General features: G+C 34.2%; 2 protein-coding genes and 1 long non-coding RNA gene across 3 annotated transcripts; 2 read left to right on the top strand and 1 right to left on the bottom strand.

Moving 5' to 3' along the window:
• Nucleotides 1-7,121: 7,121 nt before the first annotated feature.
• LOC107992010 (uncharacterized) lies at nt 7,122-9,658 on the bottom strand. Its single transcript, XR_001764402.2, has 4 exons — nt 9,346-9,658; nt 9,173-9,247; nt 7,601-8,061; nt 7,122-7,442 (listed from the first exon to the last, which is right to left on the bottom strand). It is a non-coding gene; the product is annotated as an uncharacterized LOC107992010 (long non-coding RNA).
• A 5,114-nt stretch (nt 9,659-14,772) lies between these two features.
• LOC103504519 (serine/threonine-protein phosphatase 7 long form homolog) lies at nt 14,773-16,014 on the top strand. The gene is made up of 2 exons (XM_051085619.1): nt 14,773-15,302; nt 15,885-16,014. The coding sequence occupies exons 1-2, from the start codon at nt 14,773-14,775 to the stop codon at nt 16,012-16,014; spliced, it is 660 nt and encodes a 219-aa protein (XP_050941576.1).
• Nucleotides 16,015-18,280: 2,266 nt separating this feature from the next.
• LOC127149783 (uncharacterized) lies at nt 18,281-19,158 on the top strand. The gene is made up of 3 exons (XM_051085710.1): nt 18,281-18,478; nt 18,554-18,745; nt 18,827-19,158. Exons 1-3 carry the CDS (start codon nt 18,429-18,431, stop codon nt 19,095-19,097), a joined length of 513 nt encoding a protein of 170 aa, XP_050941667.1. The 5' UTR covers nt 18,281-18,428; the 3' UTR covers nt 19,098-19,158.
• Nucleotides 19,159-21,564: the final 2,406 nt, after the last annotated feature.

Here is a 21,564-nt window from a genome sequence, read left to right on the forward strand (position 1 = left end):
ATTGTCTTAATTAAACATTGGCAATCGTTGAACGTCTTCACCATTGATCAACGACCACTTCACCAAGGCTTCTTACACTCTTTGCCATGCGTTTGAATAGTAAACAATATTCAAGTCCATAGAATACCTTTTTCTTTTTCTAATTCAATCTAGAATATTCGTCGGCCAACTCCGAACACCACCCTTGGTGATCATTGTCGACTAAATATTGGGTGTCATTTCTGACAACTCCGTCGGTAAGCTTTCGACCACCAACTTTGACAACTGCTGCAAACCTTAAAAAATTAATAAAATGAATTTTTGAAATTTTTTTCTCTGAATCATTTTCCAAATACGCCTTTGATTTAATCACAATAACATTTTTTAAAATACATATTTTTCATACTTCAATTTTCTTTTCTTCTTGAGTTTTTTTTAAAATTATTATTATTATTATTAAATCATCTTTTTTAATTATCTATTTTCTTTTCCTTGTTTAAAGCTAATATGTTTTCATTTTAGAAGATTTTGTTTATTTTGTCATATTTTTTTAAGTGAAAATAGATGAACTATCTATTGTGATCTCAAGTATATATAAATCAAATATTAATATATTGGTAACATGATAGAAATTTTAAATATATATCACATGTACCATGATTTATTTTTTAGTTTAATAAAATTTTTCAAACTATAACTAAAGGTAACTCTATTTGATTTTCGCTTTTGTGTGATCCTTTTGATTATGTTTATTTTGAAACCTATTAAACCCTTTTAATGTTGCTTAACTGAAATTTTCGTAAACACCATTTGTAATATTCATAATTAGATCATTCATATTAATGCAAGTGTAATCCAAATTATTGTTATTGAATATTAAAAATTTTCATTTTTACATTATTATCATGAAAAATTAATATAATTAAGAAATTGAATTAAAAGTACTAAAATATGAAAAAAAAAGTCAAGTACAATTAAAAAAAAAAAACTAAATTAAACAAAACAGATTAACTAAACATAGGAATTTAAAACCAAAACCTAAGTATAGACATCATAAATCCAAATTTCCAAATCCTGCACCCCAAACACAGACATTTATAATTTTCAGGCTTCAGAACCCCATCAAATAAGCCCACAGTCATTCAATTCCCAGGAATTTCATTTCGAATTTGCGCACAAAATGCCTTCTAATGGTTATGTCACATTAAGTGTATATTTATTATACAAATTACAGTTTGTTATATTTTCTTTGTTTCTTGTATGCATATAGTGTGTTCGACAATTGAACAATACAGAATATGGATATTATGTTAAGAAGTTCATGCAAGACATAGTAAGTAAAATAGCGTTGCAATTACATATGAGACAACAACCTTACACTAAATCTGAATTGGATGGGTTGATAGTTGATTATTGTGACTTTCTAGGATACTACATATGATACATGTTCTTTTATTGCAATAAACCGATAGTTTTTATATTTATAGGTTTAGGTATATTGTGATACGATAAATAATTTATGCATGATCCTACTTATCAGATACGATTTTTTTTGTAGAAACACTGGTCTATAGTTGATCAATGAAAATTAATTAGTTTATTCAATAGATGTCTAGTAAGTTTCATGAAATACATGTTGTGTTTCAATTATATGGTCTAATGGTATGAATTATAAATTTGTGATTGATGATATTTTGTATTAATTTTTAGAAGTTGTGAAGTTAGAAGTTTCGAATTATTGAAGTTATTGAGTTGTGTGAGTTCTATAGTTTTAGAGTGTGGCAGAGTTGTGCATGTTATGTAGTTAAATCGAATCTGGAGTAGTTGTTTAAAGTTGAGTTTGTTTGAACCAATTAAAAGTAATTTCAAGTTGTTAGAACCAATTAAAGTAATTTAGGTTTTCCTCGAGATTGAAAGATTAGGAAATTTTGGTGTGCAACAACAATTCTATCATTGAGTTTAAAAAAGAAAATTTCAACAATTGTGACCCTCGATCAATTAATTTAAGAATAAAATAAGATTTAAGAATCAAAAGCCATATTTGATTATTGGATTAATCGATTCAATTTATTGATCAAAATGTAAGACTTACAATAAAAAACTATTTCTTGTTAAATGACAGAAAGATGTAAGAAGCAATTTCACACAAAAGAAACTTAGAAAAGATTTATCAACAATGGTGTTAAACCACAATAGTAATTAAAAGTTAATAGCAATCAATTGGGTGATCAAGACTAATTAAAATTTATTTTCTTTCTAAAAAAATCAAGTAAGCATGCGTCAAGATCACAATTAAGCAATTGAAATTAGACAACTCTCAAGAATTGAAGCATTGTTTAGGATTTGTATATATTTGTATATATATTATATATATACAAATATTTAATTTATATCATATATATACATAGTATAGTATATATATACGGATGTGTATGTATGTTTTAATATTTTAGATGATATATGAAATTTTTCATTAACTACATGATTGAGATCTTGAGCTTGAAGCTAGAGGATACCGTGTGCACACAACTATCGTGAGTGCTTGATGAGCCTCACTACGAAAAAGACGATGGGAGTGCTAGGCGAGCCTCATTATATTGTAGAGTTAATAAACAATTTTAATACTGGGTGTTCCTTATACAATGTAATGATGTCATGTTGGTTGTAAATGCCTTGCTAGCTTTTATAAATATACATTTTGAATATTTGAAAAAGTTATTCTCTTAAAATATATATATGATTAACGCTTTATTTATGTATTTGTTTATTTAATGCTGATTTATCACATGCTCAGATTTGTGAAATAATAATTTAATAACCAGTCACTCACGAGGCTTATTAGCTCACTTTTAAAATATTTTCTCACTTTTCAGGTAGGGTGGAGCTCCTGATGCTCGAAACTTTACTATAGTCTACTACTAGTTTCACATCTGCTTTCATGCCTCCCACATCAAACTCGAGATCTTTACATTATTCATCAGTGCAACTCTTTTGTTTGCTCTACGTTGTCAACATACAAGCTCTAATCCTTTGTATGGCTGCATTAGTGGTTGAACGAGCTCAGGGCCTAACATTCTCTGCTCACCAACCTTGCTCCAAAAAAGAGAAGATATACAACACCTACCATACAGAACTCCTTACAAACTCTAGCACACAAGCTCGCAACATATCCTCTAAAATTTGGTTTAAACACTCTATTTGACCATCGGTCTGAGGGTGAAAGGCTGTGCTGAAAGTTAATCTCGTGCCCAAGGCAATTTGAAGTCCTTTTCAGAATTTTGAAGTGAAATAAGCATCTCTATAAAAAATAATTGATACACACTCCATGCAGTCTTACTATCTTGGTCATATATAGGTCCCTACTTACTATCAGTGTAAGTGGATTTCCCTGAGATAAAATGAGTTGACTTCGTGAGCCTGCCAACAACAACCCAAATCACTGTATAACCCTTCAGAGTCTTAAATAGTCCTATGATGAAGTCCATAAACACATTCTCCCACTTCCATTCTAGCACACCCAAGGGTTTCAACAAACCTATTCGCTTTTGTCTTAGTGCCTTAACCTACTGGCACACCAAACATCTACAAACGAAGTCTGCCACTTCTCTCTTCATATTTTGCCACCAATGAACTCGCTTTAAGTCCTAATACATCTTTGTACTGCGAGGATGCATAGAAAATGGAGAACTATGAGCTTTAGTCAAAAGCTTTGTCTTAATTGAACTGTCTGCTGGCACGCACAACCGTCTCTTAAACAGTCCATCATTAGAGGATATGGAGAACTCCTCATCTTCCCTGCTTCTAATAGGCGACACTTCTCAACCAAATATGGATCATTTAACTAAGCAACAATAATCCTTTATCTCAAAGCTGACTGCACTGACAACTAAGCCAAGTGTGAGGTGACTTCTCTTACTGAAACTACAATCTCAACTCTTTCAAAGTCTCTATGCAATGGAACTTGCTCAGTGATGAGTGTTGCTGAATGTGATACCTTCCTACTAAGAGCATCAGCTACCACATTTGCCTTACTTGGGTGGTACAAAATCTCACAATCATAGTCCTTTACTAACTCAAGCCATCTTCTTTGTCTCATTTTTAACTCTTTTTGAGTGAAGAAAGCATTTCAAGCTCTTATGGTTAGTAAAGATTTGTATCTTCTCGCCATACAAATAATGTCTCCATATCTTTAGTACAAAGACCATTGTTGCCAATTCTAAATCATAGGTAGGGTAGTTTTGCTTACGACTCTTTAATTGATGAGAGACATTAGCAACTACCTTACCATGCTGCATCAACACACAACCTAGTCCTTTCTTAGAGGTGTCATTGTAAATCACAAAGCTTCCAGATTCATCTGGCACTATAAGGACCGGTGCAGTAACAAGCTTATACTGAAGATTCTGAAAACTACTCTCACATTTTGGGCTCTAAACAAAATGAGTCCCTTTTCTAGCTAATCCTTTGATTCAGTTGGCTAGAAAACTATAATAATAACCTGGTAAACCTAGAAAACTATGAATCTCACTGATTATAAAAGGTCAAGGCCAACTAATAATAACTTCAATCTTTATTGGGTCTACAGAAACTCCCTCAATAGATACTACATGACCAAGAAAAAACACCACCTTCAACTAAAACTCACACTTAGAAAACTTAGCATATAGCTTATTGGCTCGAAGAGTCTCTAAAACCTGATGTAAATGCTTCTCATGCTTAGCCTTTGTCTTGGAGTAAACTAAGATATCATTAATAAAAATTATAACAAAAGTGTCTAATGTTCATCATATCCATAGTTACAGCAAGAGCATTTGTGAAACCAAAAGACATTACAATGAACTCGTAATGCCCATATCTGGAACGAAAAGCAGTCTTAGGAATATTACTGTCTTTAATCCTCAATTGGTGATAGCCTGAACGTAAATCAATCTCAGAGAATACCATGGCTCCTTGTAACTAATTAAATAAATCGTCAATTCTGGGTAGCGGATATCTGTTCTTAACTGTCACCTTATTCAACTCTTTGTAATCAATGCAAAGATGTATCGACCCATCTTTCTTCTTCACAAACAGTACTGGTGCTCTCCAAGATGACACACTAAGTCAAATAAAACCCTTGTCCAGCAACTCTTGCAACTAGACCTTCAACTCTTTCAACTCAGCTAGGGTCATTCTATAAGGAGCTTTAGATATGGAAATAATGTTTGGTTCTAACTCAATAGCAAAATCGATCTCCTTGTGAGGTGAAAATCCTGGAAGCTTATCGGTGACTGTAAAGGAGACGTGACCGACAACATTGTCGCAGAAAAAGTGGCGGTCGACAGACAAATAGAGAGATTGGCTTGGATTGGTTTCAGCGGGCGACATGAATGGATGGAGACGGGATGATGAAAAAGATGGAGGTGGCAGTGGATCTTGATTTGCAGTTGAAGGTTTGGTAAAGGTAAAAATTAGGGTTTTTCAATGAAAAAGAAAATGAATAGTAATGCACTCCTCGAGGTCTATTTAAGAAAAATAATAATAATATTTTATAATTATTATTTTTCTTTTCGTTTTTCTTATTCTTTTTCAAAAATAAATCTAAAAAATAATATCAATCCAATTTAATACCAATCCAATCTCCTTTTTATCCTCTTTTTCTTTTCTCCAAAAAATAATATCAAATATTTCTCTCTCCTCAATCACATCCACTTTTATCTTCCCAAAATAATATATATTTCCTTAAATAATTATATTATCTTCACAATATAATTATATTATACTTCATAACTTAATTAATTATATAATCATATATATATAATTACATATAATCTCACCAATTTAAAATCGATCAATAACATTCAACTTAAATCAAATCTTTCAAAACTAAAAGTTCCAAATTTCAAAGATATTTTTTCCCAAAAATATCTAATTAGTTCTAATATCTACCAAATCAAACAATTTTTAATAATATCTCAAATTATCTCCAATTAACACCTCAATAAATCTAAATTAACTAAAATTATTCCAAGATAATTAAAAAATTAAAAATTACCTTATTTTGGGGCGTTACATGAAGAATTTAATTGTGTTGTTTTCTTATCTTTTAAAATTCGTCCACGATTTGTAGGGATGTATCTTTAACATAATTTTAATCACGACCATCTAACCAAATGAGGAAACTACTTTATGGAGGTTACTTGAGTTATTATGTATTTTAAGATAGTCTTATATTTGAGCAGAAACCACTTGCTGTATGAATGTATATTAACTATTGTGAATCAAAATAATATAAATCATCTGAGCTGTAGGCAGCTCTTTAGACGTAGGTGATATTTGCCGAACTGGGTTACCAAAGTTTTCTGTGTTATTTTCTTTTGTTGTCCCTCTAACTATTACAATGGTTAGATACTTTAGAATTAACTAAAGGTTTATTTGATTATCTCACACCGTTTTCATATTGTATATTAAAATATTATTAGATTGTTTAATTTAATATTCATCTTTAGTTTTACTTTAAAACTCGAAATAGACATATGGGGAACAATAAAATGATACAATGTTAGTTTTACGAAGTCAAGCTTACATCCTACAAGTAATAATAGAGTATGAATTTGTAAAAAATGTCACAAAATATTAAAGGTGGTGGTTACATAAACGTACAATTATGTGGTATAGTTTTTACATTTATATAGAAATTAATTAATCGTTGTCATACTCTTTTATATATTGATTAACCCAATTACATAATTTAACTTTTATCTTTGATTAAGAAAAAAGTTGGGATTGAAAATTGTTGTTGTTTATATATTTTAAATTAAAAAAATGATATTTAAACACTGTAAAGCTAATAATTGAGTTAAAATACATACATATGTCGAGCGTCACAGGGGGAGAGTCATTTTTGGATGATTCTATCACTTGCTAAATTTTAAAATTACAATATTACCCTACATATTAATGTCAATTTTAAGTTATTGTTTTTAATTTATAAAAAAGTGTCACACCCCGGTCTAAGTTTTCCCCTCTAACCTAGAACGTGGTGTGAATCTACTCCTTAAACTCATTCCTTTCATATATAGGATTTATAAAACCTTTTTCAAGAAAATTCTATAAAAATTTCGGCAGAACCTCCCCTAAAATATGGATTAACCAAACCTGTAAAAGGGAAGAAATTTTTACACTTCCATATAATTTTATATAACTTCAAAACTCCACAACACAAAACAAGTGTCTCACCACACACTTATCCAGACAGTTTCAAGGTTTCAGTAAAGTTCAGAATTTGACTAAAAAAAATTTCATACAAAATGATTTCGTTCTAAAGAGGGATCTCCTATATAAATTGTTGGCCTCACTCTCGCTACATCTAATCACTCCATGATGCATTACAAAAAAAAAAAAAACTACAAACATACAAAAGAATAATGGAGATCTACGACTGATGACGAGAGATCAATCAACACTCGGCCTTTGTTCACTACCTGAGGGGGGAAAAAACATTTAAATGTAAGTTGAATACTTAGTGAGTGACAAGTTGAATGTCGAATACTTAGTGAGTGACAAGTTTCTTAAATATAAAGCTCATAAAACATGCTTAAAGAGAAAAATTATAAATATGAAAAGCGATATTAACTCATACCCATTAGTCCATCAACAAACCTATAATCCATACAACCATGGCAAGGCATCTAAGGATACGACCAAAAATAGCTCACACATGATAAAGCATCATGCGGCCAAAACTAGCTCACGCATCCGTAGTACCCACTATGATATCAACCGTCAACCAATCGAACCAACCATGATAACATACTAAGTATACGATCCAGGAATAGCTCACACGTGCTCCATATCCACAAGGAAACACGCGGCCAAACGGAGCTCACGCACACTTAGCACCTACCATAGTAACTACATATCGCTCCTATGTGCACATAGAGCCACACCCAACCATGGGGTAAGCTAGGCCCGAAGCCATATCACAATCCTCCATCCATGTCCTCACCTAGGCTCAGGTTCTTGGATCTTCGGTCACGGTCTCTTCAACTCCGGAATCCCCTGACAACCGTAGGTGGCGCTATGGAAACACATTCGCGTAGCCTTTAGGGTAATCGCCAACATTTACCATAAGCATCGGTTTAGTATGATTCAAAACAAAGTATAAACTAAAAACTTGAAACATGATTTTATAAAAATCAAGGCATACACATTCTCAATGTATAAACACATTGTTTAAACAACAACAAAAATGTGGTCATGTTTTAGATCATGGTAGTTTCCAAGCAATGTCAAGAGATAACGTGTATATGTATAAAGAAAGCTTAAAAAATAAACCACTCACAGTCAGTAACTCGATCCCCCAGGGTTATACGCTTTCCCCACTTCAATTTGGCATGAAACAACGATTAGGGTCTATTAATTATCTTCAAAAGGGAGACGACACAACAATCTTCAACATACTTTATAAGGCCAAAATCAACTTGTTTTAGTTCCTAAGGTTCTTAAATTCTCAAAATTTTCCAGATTCGCAACATGAACTTCAAATGATCATAACTCTTTCAATACTTAACCAAAATGAGTGTTCTTTATGTCAAACTCTTCATTTTGATGTCCTCTATAATTTACATGAAGGAAGAAAAATATGATTCCCAATAGATTGCTACAGAATTGGCCCGAAACAGAGAGTGTTCAAAAACGGAGTCTTCTGCTATCCCCTAACTTGTTTATAAAATTAAGCTACTTCCAATCATATTTAGCTCACAATTTCTTCATAAAAGTCTTAGTACATTGAATAAGCTTTCCAACCATACTAAATAGAGATCCTAACTCCATTTCTACACTTCTAACTACTCAACACAACAGCGTCTTCGCAAATTCACGCACGAAACCTGAAATCTGTCTTCTCTTTCTATTTTCAACCTTTAACCTTCAACTCTAGGAAAAATCCAATGAAATTATTCCAAAACTTTCCAAAGACTTAACAAAGCACCCATAACTTCAACGGAGAGCACTCTAACTACCTTCAAATTTCAAATTAAGCATCCAACATCACGGCTATTCAAGAACTTAACAAAGTAATCTAACTTCAATGAAATCGCTCCAAGAACATTCAACTATTGAATCCTAGAATCCATAAACCATGGTTTGCTTAATATTGGCACAAAAAATCAGTGGAGTCTAAAGACCCATTCAATAAAGTTTAAGATCTTACCTGAAATGTGCCAAAGCGTCCGATTTTGAGCTTCCGAATGGCTAGACTGCAGTTTAAACTCTTCCAAAATTTAATCTAGCATCAAAATGTAGTGGGTATGATGAAAACCAAGTCTAAACTTATTGGGTATCAACATTTACTCAAAAAGACAACTCAAACCACAAAATTCTTACTCTAAAAGGATTGATATGAAAGAAAAATAGACGCCAGCGGCTAAATGATCTCCGGTGGGTTACCACGCATAGCGGCCGAAGGAGAAATGTGGTGTAGCAGCTGGCTTGGTCGAGTAGCACATACGGAAAAAGAGGCGACAACTTCAGGAGGCAGCGACGAGCGGCTGAACTGCAAGGGGAGTCGTTCTGTCGCGGTGGTGTGGACGAAAATAACGGGCGACAGCTTCGGAAGGAGAAGATCGGGAACGAAAAGGGCGACGCTGGTCGGAGCTTGGGAAGAAGAAGAAGAAAATATCAAGAGGGGGAGGGTGTCATTTTGTCTAGAAGAATCAAGAAAAAAAAAAAGAATAAGAAGAAAAAGAAGAAGAAGACGAAGAAGAAGAAGAAAAAGTTATTTTCCTTTTTAAAAAAAAAAAACTTAAAAATAACAATGGAATGACAAAAATGCCCATTTCTTTAAATTTAAACTTCCTTTTTACCCTCCTCCATTCTATTCAATACCCATACAGAACCAATTATGCTTTAAAACTCCAGTAATGTAGTTCTAAAATTTCCTTATTACACGAATTAATCTTAAGGAGTATAAAAGTATTCCAACTTATTTTTTACCATTAAAGAAATCTAAAATATATAGATAAAATAAAAGAGAATGGAACGAGGGCTTACAAAAAGTCACCCACATGTATTGTCATTTTATTCTATTAATACTAATTTTAAGTTATTTTCATTTAATTTACCTTTTTTTAAAAAATAATGAATGTAAACGCCTAACCTCTTTTTATGTTGTTCGTAATAAATAATCATTCTAATTTCTTATTTGGTCTGTAATAAATAATCATTTTAATTGTGCTTTCAATATTTGTTCCATTATAATATAATAATAAACAAATATAAATTTTATAATGAATAGAGAAGGGAGAAAGTCGCCCATATATGGGAAAGTAAAGAATCATTATGTGGGTGATTATAGTGTTTTTAGAAATCATTTAAAATGTCATTTCCCATTCCAAATGTCAGTTTATGCGACCAAGTGGAAGCGTGCCACCTAGACATTCAACGCATAACTCCCTTGAGATAAAACGTTGAACGCCTACTAAGCAAAAATAAATGTAACTGTAACGATTCAATTTCTCATACTAAGCTAAGATCATCACTATTAATATCTAAAATAAAAGAGAAACCTGAATTTGTAAATGAATAATTTCAATTACTCATTAATGAATCATAACTTGAAAAAATAGAAATGAATACTAAAAAATTTAGTCCTAGTTTGGGCCCTATCTAACTTTTAAAGAAAAATAACATAGAAATAAATCATGAGTTCGATAAATTCAATAAAAGTACTAAAAATTCAAATACTGTAAACATAAAGGTAGAAACATAAAAATTTTCCATATAGCAAGTCACAGTCACTTCTTGTCATTCGTCAACTTTCCTCTACCTCTACCTCAACCTGAAAAATTAAACATAGAAAAAGTGAGTATAAACATTAGTAAGAAACCCACTACTAGTCCCACTAGGTGTTTGTTACTTCTTATTAGTATCCCGTAAGGAGGTACCCAAAACTATTGTGCTCTCGAACCCACAAAATCTAGTAATTCTATAGGAACATATCTGGTTTGTCGGTAAACCTGTAAAAACACCTAAGCATCGAGTTGTAAGTGATCTCGTAGGACCACTCATAAACATGACATGACAGACTAGTGGTCCCATCAAACTCACACTCTAAAAGGTAGTGATCCTGATGGATACCCATATAGGTACAACCATAACAACCAAAGTTAACAAAACTTCACGACCTTAGCATGTAGCATATCATAAATATCATAACATGACAGAAATATTAATCATACAGTCCTAAATCATGTGGTTAATATATCATGATTCATAAACATAACAATCATCAATATCAATCCCCAATATCAATAATTCATATCAATCGTCAATATCAATAATTCATAACAGTCCTCAACATCAACACATTATGCATCTTACCAACATCAACACATTATGCATCTTACCTACATCAATGCATAATGATAAATACATACAAGCTTTTAATTCTATTTTCGAGGTCTAATAGTAAAATCTCTTACCTGAGATTAGCTAAAACAATAATTCCTTGGTTGATAGTTAATCCCCAATTTACTCAGTCCTAAACAACAAGTGAAATTAATAGCTAAATTAATGAATTTAATAGTTGATTATTGACCTAAAAATCATCTCAATTCAATTTACCCAAATATGAGATTGAAACCAATTCAACCTTGATTGGAAAAACTTCACAACTCTAAACCTCAAACTAAAGTTTAGGAAAACGAATCTAAGAAAAAATAATCTAACTTTAATATAATTCAACTTAATCCAAAAATAAATATTCTTAAACCAAAAATCAAAATTTGATGGGTATATCTAAAACGCAATTAAAACTCATTAAGAATTTACCCAAGTGCCTCAATGGGAGAAAATATCTGATGGCTTAGCTTGAAAGGAAGGAGAACAGATCAGCTTAGGCGGCTTTGGCAAAGAGCTTTGACTCAGTTTAGGGGAGATTTGGCTTGGATGGTAGAGAGACAACTTGAGTTTCAAAGAAGGTGGCTCGAATATGGAATCGATCGACATAGATAGCTCAGATAGAGGAGAAATGTGGCCAGACGGTTTACATGAAGGCGAATAGCATCCGACGATATAAAGAGACGGTAGAATGCAAATGACAGGGTTGGAGATAGTGGACGACAGTGGCACCTGGGGTTTACTAAGGAAGAAGTTGAAGAGATGGGAAAGAAGGAGAGGCATATAGTCCAATGCCATTTTAAAATAATAACAATACTTTGTTATTACTATTATACTTTTCTTTTTCCAATTCATTTTCAAAATAAGTACAATAAACTTCTCTTTCATCATTAACTCCCAAATATCCTCCACATATATATATTCATTCTCCTTCATTTAACTCTTTCTATCACATCACCCCTTGTAATTTCCACATATATATATATATACACACTATATTATGTATATAATTATATGCATCTCTTTGTATGTATATAATATATGTACAAATATATACAAGTGCAAAAGATTGCTTTAGCCCCTTAGGCTTGGACTTAGATCAAGTTGCGACCTTCACTTCTTATGATCGTTTTAAGCCTAGCAAGCTCAATGATGATGACGAAGTATCTAGATCTTTTTCCTATATTCTTTAAATAAATTGGAAAAGAGAATCAAAATCTCTTTAATCTTTTTTGCTGCAACACTTCAATGTATTATAGAGACGAAATTTCAAATATAATCTACCCTTTAAGAAGCTCTATGTGTGTTAAACGAAAAAATGTGAAGATAATTTTCTTTAAGTGAGAAGTAAGTTACCATATTTTAAATTAAAAAATGAAATATTTTGGATGTAACAAAAAATTTTGAGTCTGGTCACTAAACCTCGTTAGGTGACCAAATTGATTAAAGAAAACTTCTTTATTCCTCTAGACCATCAATTGGCAGATGATGGTTACAACACTATATATGTGTGTGTATGAAAGAAGAGCATGTGGTGTACAAGAGGAGACATTGAGGTGCACAAGGGATGTGCTATGAGACATAAGGTCAATAACACCTTTTTCGTTGAGGAATTGGGTTGAAAGTTTCTCTTATTTTAGGCTATTTAAGGAGTTAGTGATATGGATTAAAGATAAAGTGATATGGATTGAAACCTACAAGTTGCATTAGTGAACATTAATTATTTCTAATTAATTTACAACAATTTTATTTTATAGTTATTTGAACTTTTTTAAAAATAATGTGGTTTATAAAAATATTGTCGAAAATAGGGTCATCCGAAAAATATTGTCAAAAATGGGGTAGTGAAGTCGTGTACCCGGTACATGACTTCCATAAAATCGTGGAACAAGTGTACGATTTGGGCCGGCTTCGTGTACCTGGTCCACGACAAATGACTGGTGTCGTGTACCCGATACACGACTTCTGACTGTACTCGTGTACCGTGTACACGATTTTTGTACAGGTGGCAGTCAACAGTCACGTTGACTGCCATTTTGTCGGGTAATGGGAAAATCGTGTACCACGTACATGATTTCCGTACGTGTCAGATTGACAAATGGCAGTCAACAGTAACGTTGACTGCCGTTTTGTTCGGTAGTGCGAAAGTCGTGTACCGCGACACGACTTCCTTCACGTGAACCGTCAGGTGTCCTTCATGCAGAAAGTCGTGTAGCACTTCCACGCCTATAAATACCCCCTCACCCATTGTTATTTCCTCATCCTTCCTTCAATTCTCCAAAATTTCCCCCTCACTTTTTCTTTTTTCCCTCTCTTCCGAAATTATTCTCCATTTTCCACTTCTCCTTTGCTCTTCAACTATCTCCTCTATCTCCTTTACCTTTCTTCTCCATCCAACTCCATCAAATTGTGAGGTAAGTTTTATTATGTTTTATATATTTATTTATTAATTATATATTATTTTTAGATATTTATATATTTGTATTTATTAGTTATATATTAGTTTTAGGTTGTTGTATATTTTTAGAATATTATTGGAATAATTATTATTAGTTATGTATTGTTATTAGGTTGTTAAATATATATTTTTCTTTATTAGTTGTATATTATTTTTAGGTTGTTATATATTTTAGAAATATTATTGAAATAGTTATGTATTGTTTTTAGTTTGTTATATATTAAATAGTTATTATTAGGTTGTTTTTATGTTGTTATAATAACGGTAATGATGATAATAATAATAGTAATATAATAATAATAATAATAACAACAATAATTAAAATGATAATAATAATAATAATAATAATAATAATAATAATAATAATAATAATAATAATAATAATAATAATAATAATAATAATAATCAACGTGCATCTTCTTCTTCAAGACACTAATTTTGGGATGTATTATAGGATTTTATGATGTAATTGTTTAATGATGCAATTGTTTGATGTAAATGCTTCTATGTAATTTTAGAAAGCTTTAATGAACTACTTCTGTATTTTTATATATACGTTTGGGTATACTTTCATAATAAATGTAAATTAGGGTTTAATGTATACTTTTGTTTTAGTGCAATTATATAATGGTCTTGCTTTTCTTCTTCAAGTAATTAATGACATTATTTTTTATATTATTTGCAGAATGGATCTTGGTCCAGTTGATGATAGCCATCTATATCTATAGGCGACCCATAGATCACAAAGCATATGGGATACCTCCTCCACCGTCGTGTTGAGTTGTCGGAGGAGAGAGGCAGCGTCTCAGTGCACCATCCCCTTCGACCAGCGTATTGCACCCTACTTAGAGGCTGCTGGATTCCTCAGGGTTTCCCAGGTTAGGTTCATGCAGTTAGATTGGCATTTAATTACTGCATTGGTCGAGCGTTAGAGACCAGAGACCCACACATTTCACATGCCATGTGGGAAGTGCACGATCACCCTGCAGGATGTTGCAGTACAGTTGAGGTTGCCAGTGGATGGGGAGCCTTTGACAGGATCATTAAGGTATAATTGGATGCTTATCTGCAATGATTACTTGGGAGTCGTACCGCCTGACATGAAAGGTCAGCGACTGAGTCTTCCGTGGTTGGTAGAACAGTTCGAAGAATTGCCACCAGATGCTGATATTGTGAGCGTTCAGAGATATGCTCGTGCATACATCATGCAGTTGATTGGGGGCTTTCTTTTTGCTGATAAGTCAAACACCCTGGTCCACTGTATGTTTCTTCAATTCTTATTTGATTTCGACCAGGCTGGTACGTATGCGTGGGGCGCTACGACCCTCGCATGGTTATATAGGGAACTCTGCCGAGCGAGTAATGCACAGTCTTTAGAGATCGTTGGCCCATTGATGTTGCTTCAAGTATGGGCATACGATAGATTCTCCATTATAGCTCCACAGAGAACGTTGCAGCATTCAGATGGTCAACCTTTGAGTTTCAGGTACTATTTAATATACATGTTTTTTTAATAGAATTTGCACTATCTATAATTTATTAATGGTTTATTTCACAAATTAGATAGAGCGGTCTTCAAGCTGCATCTGAACAGTCAGAGAATATGTTGCTCATATATCAATGGACATTTGATCGGCTGAGTTGGTCTCAGGTTAAATATAATACAAATGTTCTATCACTACAAGAAAATGGAGCATTTCTGATGCCGAAAAGGGCGTCGGCATAAAGAACGTCGGGAATAATGGCTTTTCCGACGTCGTCAACAACGCGTCGGAAGATGCGTCGGGAAAAAAAATCTTTTCCGACTCACCACGAAAGCGTCGGCAAGAATACGTCGGGAAAAGGGTAAATTAATTTTAAAAAACGAACTATTCCCGACGCCGTGAACAGTGCGTCGGGAGCGGCGTCGGGAATAGGGTTTTTCCCGATGCCGCATGAAACGTTGGGAAAAATGTTTAATGAGCGTCGGGAATTCCCCTTTTCCCGACGCATTTTGAGAGATTTCCCGACGCCACGTCACTGCGTCGGGAAATCCCCTTTAAAATCGTTTCAGTTCTGTATTTTACAGAATCGAAATCGAGAGGGGAAAAGAAAGGAGAAGCCGAGATCGTCGTCGCGATTTCCATCGCCCTTCCGCCGCCGTCCGTCGTCGCCCTTCCTCGCCGTTGTCCCTCGCCGCCGTCTGCCACTTTAGGTAAGTGGAAAATGAAAATTTATTTAGTTTAAGTTTATGTTTTAGGGTTTTTTTTTTTATGAAAATTAGTTTAGGATTTTCTTTTGGAATAGATTTTTGTTTGTTAAATGTATTTTTGTATAGTGTGTGTAATTTGTGGTTGAATTGAAATTGAAATTTGAAATTTGAATGGTTTAGGATTTTTGTTTTAGAAAATTGAATTGAGGGGGGATTTTATAGTTAAATGAAAATTGAATGGGGGTTGAATTGGGGGAGGGGGTTTATTGTTAAATTGAAAATTGAATTGGGAGGGGGGTTTATATTTGAATTGAAAATTGAAATCGGAGGGGGGGGGGGGTTAATAGTTAAATTGAATTGGGGGGGGGGGGAAGTTAATAGTTAAATTGAATTGGGAATGTAATATGTGTGTTAGGATTTGTTTTGGCTATCCTGCAATTATGGTAGCTTTTTTGTTTTGAATTTCTTTATGTTTGGGATGGCTATCCTGCAGTTATGGTAGCCTTTTTTGTTTTGAATTTGCTGGTTTCAAGGGGTGGTAGTAGGATAGCTTGAAGTATTTTGTTGTTAATAATTAGGTTGTGTTGGCTATCTTGCAGTTATGGTAGCCTCTATAGTTTGGAGGGGTTTGTAGAATGCGAAGATATTTTCAAGTATTTTGTTGTTAATAATTAGGTTGTGTTGGCTATCCTACAGTTATGGTAGCATCTATAGTTTAAACTTAGTTATTGAAAAGTAGTGAAAATTCAGGGGAGTAAGTTATGAATGTGAGAGAGTGAGAGACATATGTTTCTAATCAAACCTATTTATGTTTTAGGGACTTAAACGATGGATAAGGGTTGGATGAAACTTAGAAATAAGTTATCCCTTGAGTATAGACATGGAGTGACCCAATTTTTAGAATTTGCCAAATTTCACGTTGATGCTTACGGACGATTGAGGTGTCCATGCAAGAGATGTTTGAATTTAAATTGAAGCTCATTAGAGGGTGTGGAACGACATCTGATGACTATTGGAATATCCCCCTACTACACAGAATGAGTGTATCATGGAGAGTCATTAAGCTATAGAGGTACAGAAAACTTTGAGGAAGGAACTAGTAGTACACAATTTAATGAAGAAGGTGATATCTTTGGTATGCTAAATGATTTACAAGCCCCTATTGAACATGAAGAGGAAATAGAGGAATTTCGTTTGGAAGATGAAATGATGATGAATGTTGGGGTAAATATAGATGAAGATACAACAAATAATATATTTAAGGACTTATTGAATCAAGCACGTAATGAGTTGTACCCCGGTTGTTCTGAATTTTCGTCGTTGAATTTTTTGGTTAAATTGATGCATGTGAAAGTTCTAAATGGTTGGAGTAACAAGTCGTTCGACATATTATTAGAACTCTTAAGAGCAGCGTTTCCAATGTGTAATAGTACTATTCTTAGTTCATTTTATGAAGCAAAACAAAAACTTCGTGACTTGGGCTTGGGATACAAGACTATTCACGCGTGCAAGTATGACTGTGTATTGTATTGGAAAGAGTTTGCTGATTTGCAACATTGTCCTACATGTGGCGAGGCTAGCGATGAGGAATTATAGTGACAAATTAAACCACGTATGCACATATTTATATCTAGTTTATATATTTTAATTCTAGCTATGTGTTCGTATTTGGTTATTGAATGTTTGTTTTCTATATGTCCTAGTCATTATGTCATATTGACGATCAAATTTTACGGAGATGGACGATATGTTCCTCCAATTTGAGGATGATTTAGATAACATTGCGGGAGGGTCGTCATCTGTGGGCGACAATACGGGTGAGTCTAAGAATTTTCTTCATTTTTAACTTACAAATATTTCATGTAGGGGTTTCTAACTTTATATGTTATTGTCTATTTATTGAGCAGGGTCTTCTTCTCAACAAACGACTCCGACTCCTAGGAGACGTGCACAGTCTCGACTCTTGGAGTTAGAGCGCCATGTTGCAATAAATGGGCGCATTCCGATGACGATCGCCCCTGAAGCGGAGAAGCCTATTTCTCCACACGCCGTTCGCTTCAGCCAGACGATAGGCGTGTGCGTGCGAAAGACATTTCTCGTCCGCTGTCTTAAGTGGGTGGACGTTGGGAGAGAATACATTGAGGTCGTCAAGGGCGACCTCCAGGTAATTAAATGCACTACACATTTATATATGATTTCATTTGAAACATATCTTAACTTTAACCAATCTAATGTGTTATGTTTGTAATTTGTAGCGATTGTTTGTGCTTGATTTCAATGATCAAGCCATGAACAGGTTTGTTGAGCATCAGATGCTCACGACCTTTAAAGAGTTCCGGGCCGACTGTCATAGACATTTCAAAAAGTACAGCGACCCAAAGGAGGCTCGTGCCAACCCACCAAACGCATTGGTTGGACGTGATGAGAATTGACACTTCCTCTGCGACCATTATATCATCCGTGCATTCAAGGTATTTGTCATGATTAATTATGATAAAAAGTTTTAATATGTATAAGAAATAAACAATATAATTGTTTTAATGCAGGAGCAATCACGGACAAACAAGGCTGCTAGACAGAAGCAGCCTTACAATCATAGTAACGGGTCCAAGTCGTTTCTACAACGACAGTATGAACTCGCTGAAAGAAGAGGGCAGCCGGTCGATTGTGTGGAATTGTTCCGAGAAACACACGTTCGAGCTGGGATATTCGTGTCGCAGGCCGCCGAGGATGCGCATGTAAGTTATACCCTTATTAATTATCCACTTTTATTATATATTTTTGCGCATTACCTAACATAATTTTTAAATTTGTTGCAGAATCAAATGCTGGAACTCCAATCCCAGCCTACCCCAGAGGGTAGTCAGCCACTCTCTGAGGATGAGATATGCGATCAGGTGTTGGGTAGACGACCAGGCTACTCAAAAGACCTTGGTTGGGGACCCAAGCCGAAGGCCCGCAGAACGACAAGTGCAAGCAGTTCGTCGACATCTTGTTCGCAGTCCACAAAAAAAGAGATTGAATTACAAGCTAAACTTCATGAAGCTTTGGAACGGATTGAAGTACAAGATAGAAATCACCAAGCATTAGCTTCACAAGTGGAAGCTATGAAAAAGATGATAGAAGAACTAACTCGTGCACAACAGGGACCATCACATGATCCCTAGCTCTGCGGTACGTCGTATATGTCTCTATTATGCACGAGTTAGTTATCTATCATCTTTTTCATAGTAGCGAACCCCCTATGATCATTGTTCGCTACTCCCCCTCTTTCCTTGCTACACTGTCCATCTCCCTCACCTTGAACGTTCTGTGTCCATTCACTTCTTCAAAATCATCAGTCTCCATCTCCCTTCTCTGTTTCGAAGCGTCAAAAACCTACCTCTCTCTCTCCCTTTTCCCTTCTTTGTTTTGGTACGTCGAGTCCTTGTGTCAGTTCCCTTCGGATGCTCAACTTTTTCACTAAAGAACTCTACTGGATGACCTCCTTGAGATAACACAACTTCAATTTCAGCTCCACAAGCATCCATAGCAGCTTCAAAAGGATTGTCAAATTTGAGTAGCTTTAAGACTGGATGGCTGCTGAGTTTCAACTTAATAACTTCAAAGTTGTCTTGTTGGTACTTCACCCATAATCCTTTCTTTAAGCAATATGTTGTGGGAGTTGTGATATAGCTGAAGTTCTTTATGAACTTTCTGTAATAGGATGTCAATCCTATAAACACTTGAACTTCTTTGATGGACTTTAGAGTTTGCCAATTTGTAATAATTTCTATCTTTTCTTCATCCATTTTTACTTGATTGTTACTGATGATGAAGCCTGAGAAGTATCTCTTTCATATTAAAGGTACATTTCTTGATTTCGAAGTATATTTTATTCTCCTTTAAAGCTTCAAATACTAGTTTTAGATGATAATAATGATCTTCTTCATTTTTGCTATACACCAAAATATCATCAAAAGCAACAACAAATCTATTTAAGAAGGAGTGAAGTACTTGATGCATTAGGCGCATAAACGTGTTTGGAGCATTTGAGAGGCTAAAAGGCATTAGGAGCCATTCAAACAATCATTCATTTGTTTTAAATGCAGTCTTCCATTCATCTCCAAGCCTAATACGAATTTGGTGGCAACCACTTCTCAAATCCACCTTTGGAAAAATAAGAACTCCTCTTAATTGGTCCAACAAATAATTTATCCGAGGCATAGGGAAACGATACTTCACTGTTATTTTGTTGATGGCTATGCTGTCAACACACATCCTCCAACTACCATCTTTCTTTAGGGGTTAACAAAAGCTCTTCAATGTGTTGGTGTAAGATGACATACTCATTTGGATTCATTCTATAATGAGGAAGATGAAGAAGTGAGAATCCTGGAGCAAGATCAACGTTGTGTTGAATGTCACATAAAGGAGGGAGCTTGGATAGTTCTTATTTGATGCTTGGATATTGATCCAACAAATCTTGGATTTTTTAAGGCATATTTTAAAAAGATTCTGTCGAAGGATGGCCTACAATAACAAAACCTAAGATATCAGTCTCTTTTTCTCTATCAAATTGCTTACCACTTACAGTGATAAAAATATGGTTGCTTGGTAGCTTTGTGTTGATGCCTTCTTCACTCTTAATGCTCATTAGCAGTAGGAGTATCTTCTTGTTCATCCATTGGAACTCATAAGTGTTCTCCTTTTGTCAATAGATTGATTGGGTGTCATATTGCTAAGGTCTTCCAAGTAAAATGTGACAGGCGTCCATATCTAGAACATCACACACAACTTGATCCTTGTATCTTTCTCTAATTGATAATGGCAATAAAAAAAAAAATTCATTCACTTGTGTGACTCCCCCTTTCTTGATCCAATCAATCTTGTAAGGGTTAGGATGGGGCTCTGCTTTAAGATTAAGGGCAAAAATCAACTTCTTGGCTACAAAATTTTCACTACTACCACTATCAATAACCACATTGTAGAATTTATTCTGAATGTTGCATCTTATTTTGAATACGCTATGCCTTTGTTGGTGGAAATTATCTCTTCTTGGTACTATCAAAACTCTTGAAGGATATAAGAAAGTCTATACCCATCATCTGGTTCAAAAGCCTCTTCTTGTTCAAAAACATCTTCTTGATCATTGTTCGAATTTTCTCCTTTGTTCAAGAATGCTATAAACATTCTTCGTTGAGGGCAAGAATTGAAGAGATGTTTGTTTGACCATATCAGAAACACTTGCTTAAATTAGGTCATTGATAGGGATTCTCCACTTGCTTCTCAGGATTAGTCTTTTTCTTCTACCCATTCGGATCAAGAACCTTTTCTTTCTCTCATCCTTTAGTAGTTTGTGGAAGAGAGGAATTGTTATTCATTGCCAGAGATCTTCTACCATTCGAATTGTCCCATGGATTTGACCTAATAGGTTTCTTAAAGCCGAACTCTAATAATTCATCAATAGATTCTACGTAAGTAATTGTATTAGATAAAGTCAAAAAAGGTTGAAGCTTGACCTTTTCCTTGATGCTAAAGCGTAGTCTACTAACAAAACGAACAATCAAGTGTTGTT

This window comes from Cucumis melo, chromosome 6 (assembly GCF_025177605.1).
Source record: "Cucumis melo cultivar AY chromosome 6, USDA_Cmelo_AY_1.0, whole genome shotgun sequence".
NCBI classification, from domain to species: Eukaryota; Viridiplantae; Streptophyta; class Magnoliopsida; order Cucurbitales; family Cucurbitaceae; genus Cucumis; species Cucumis melo.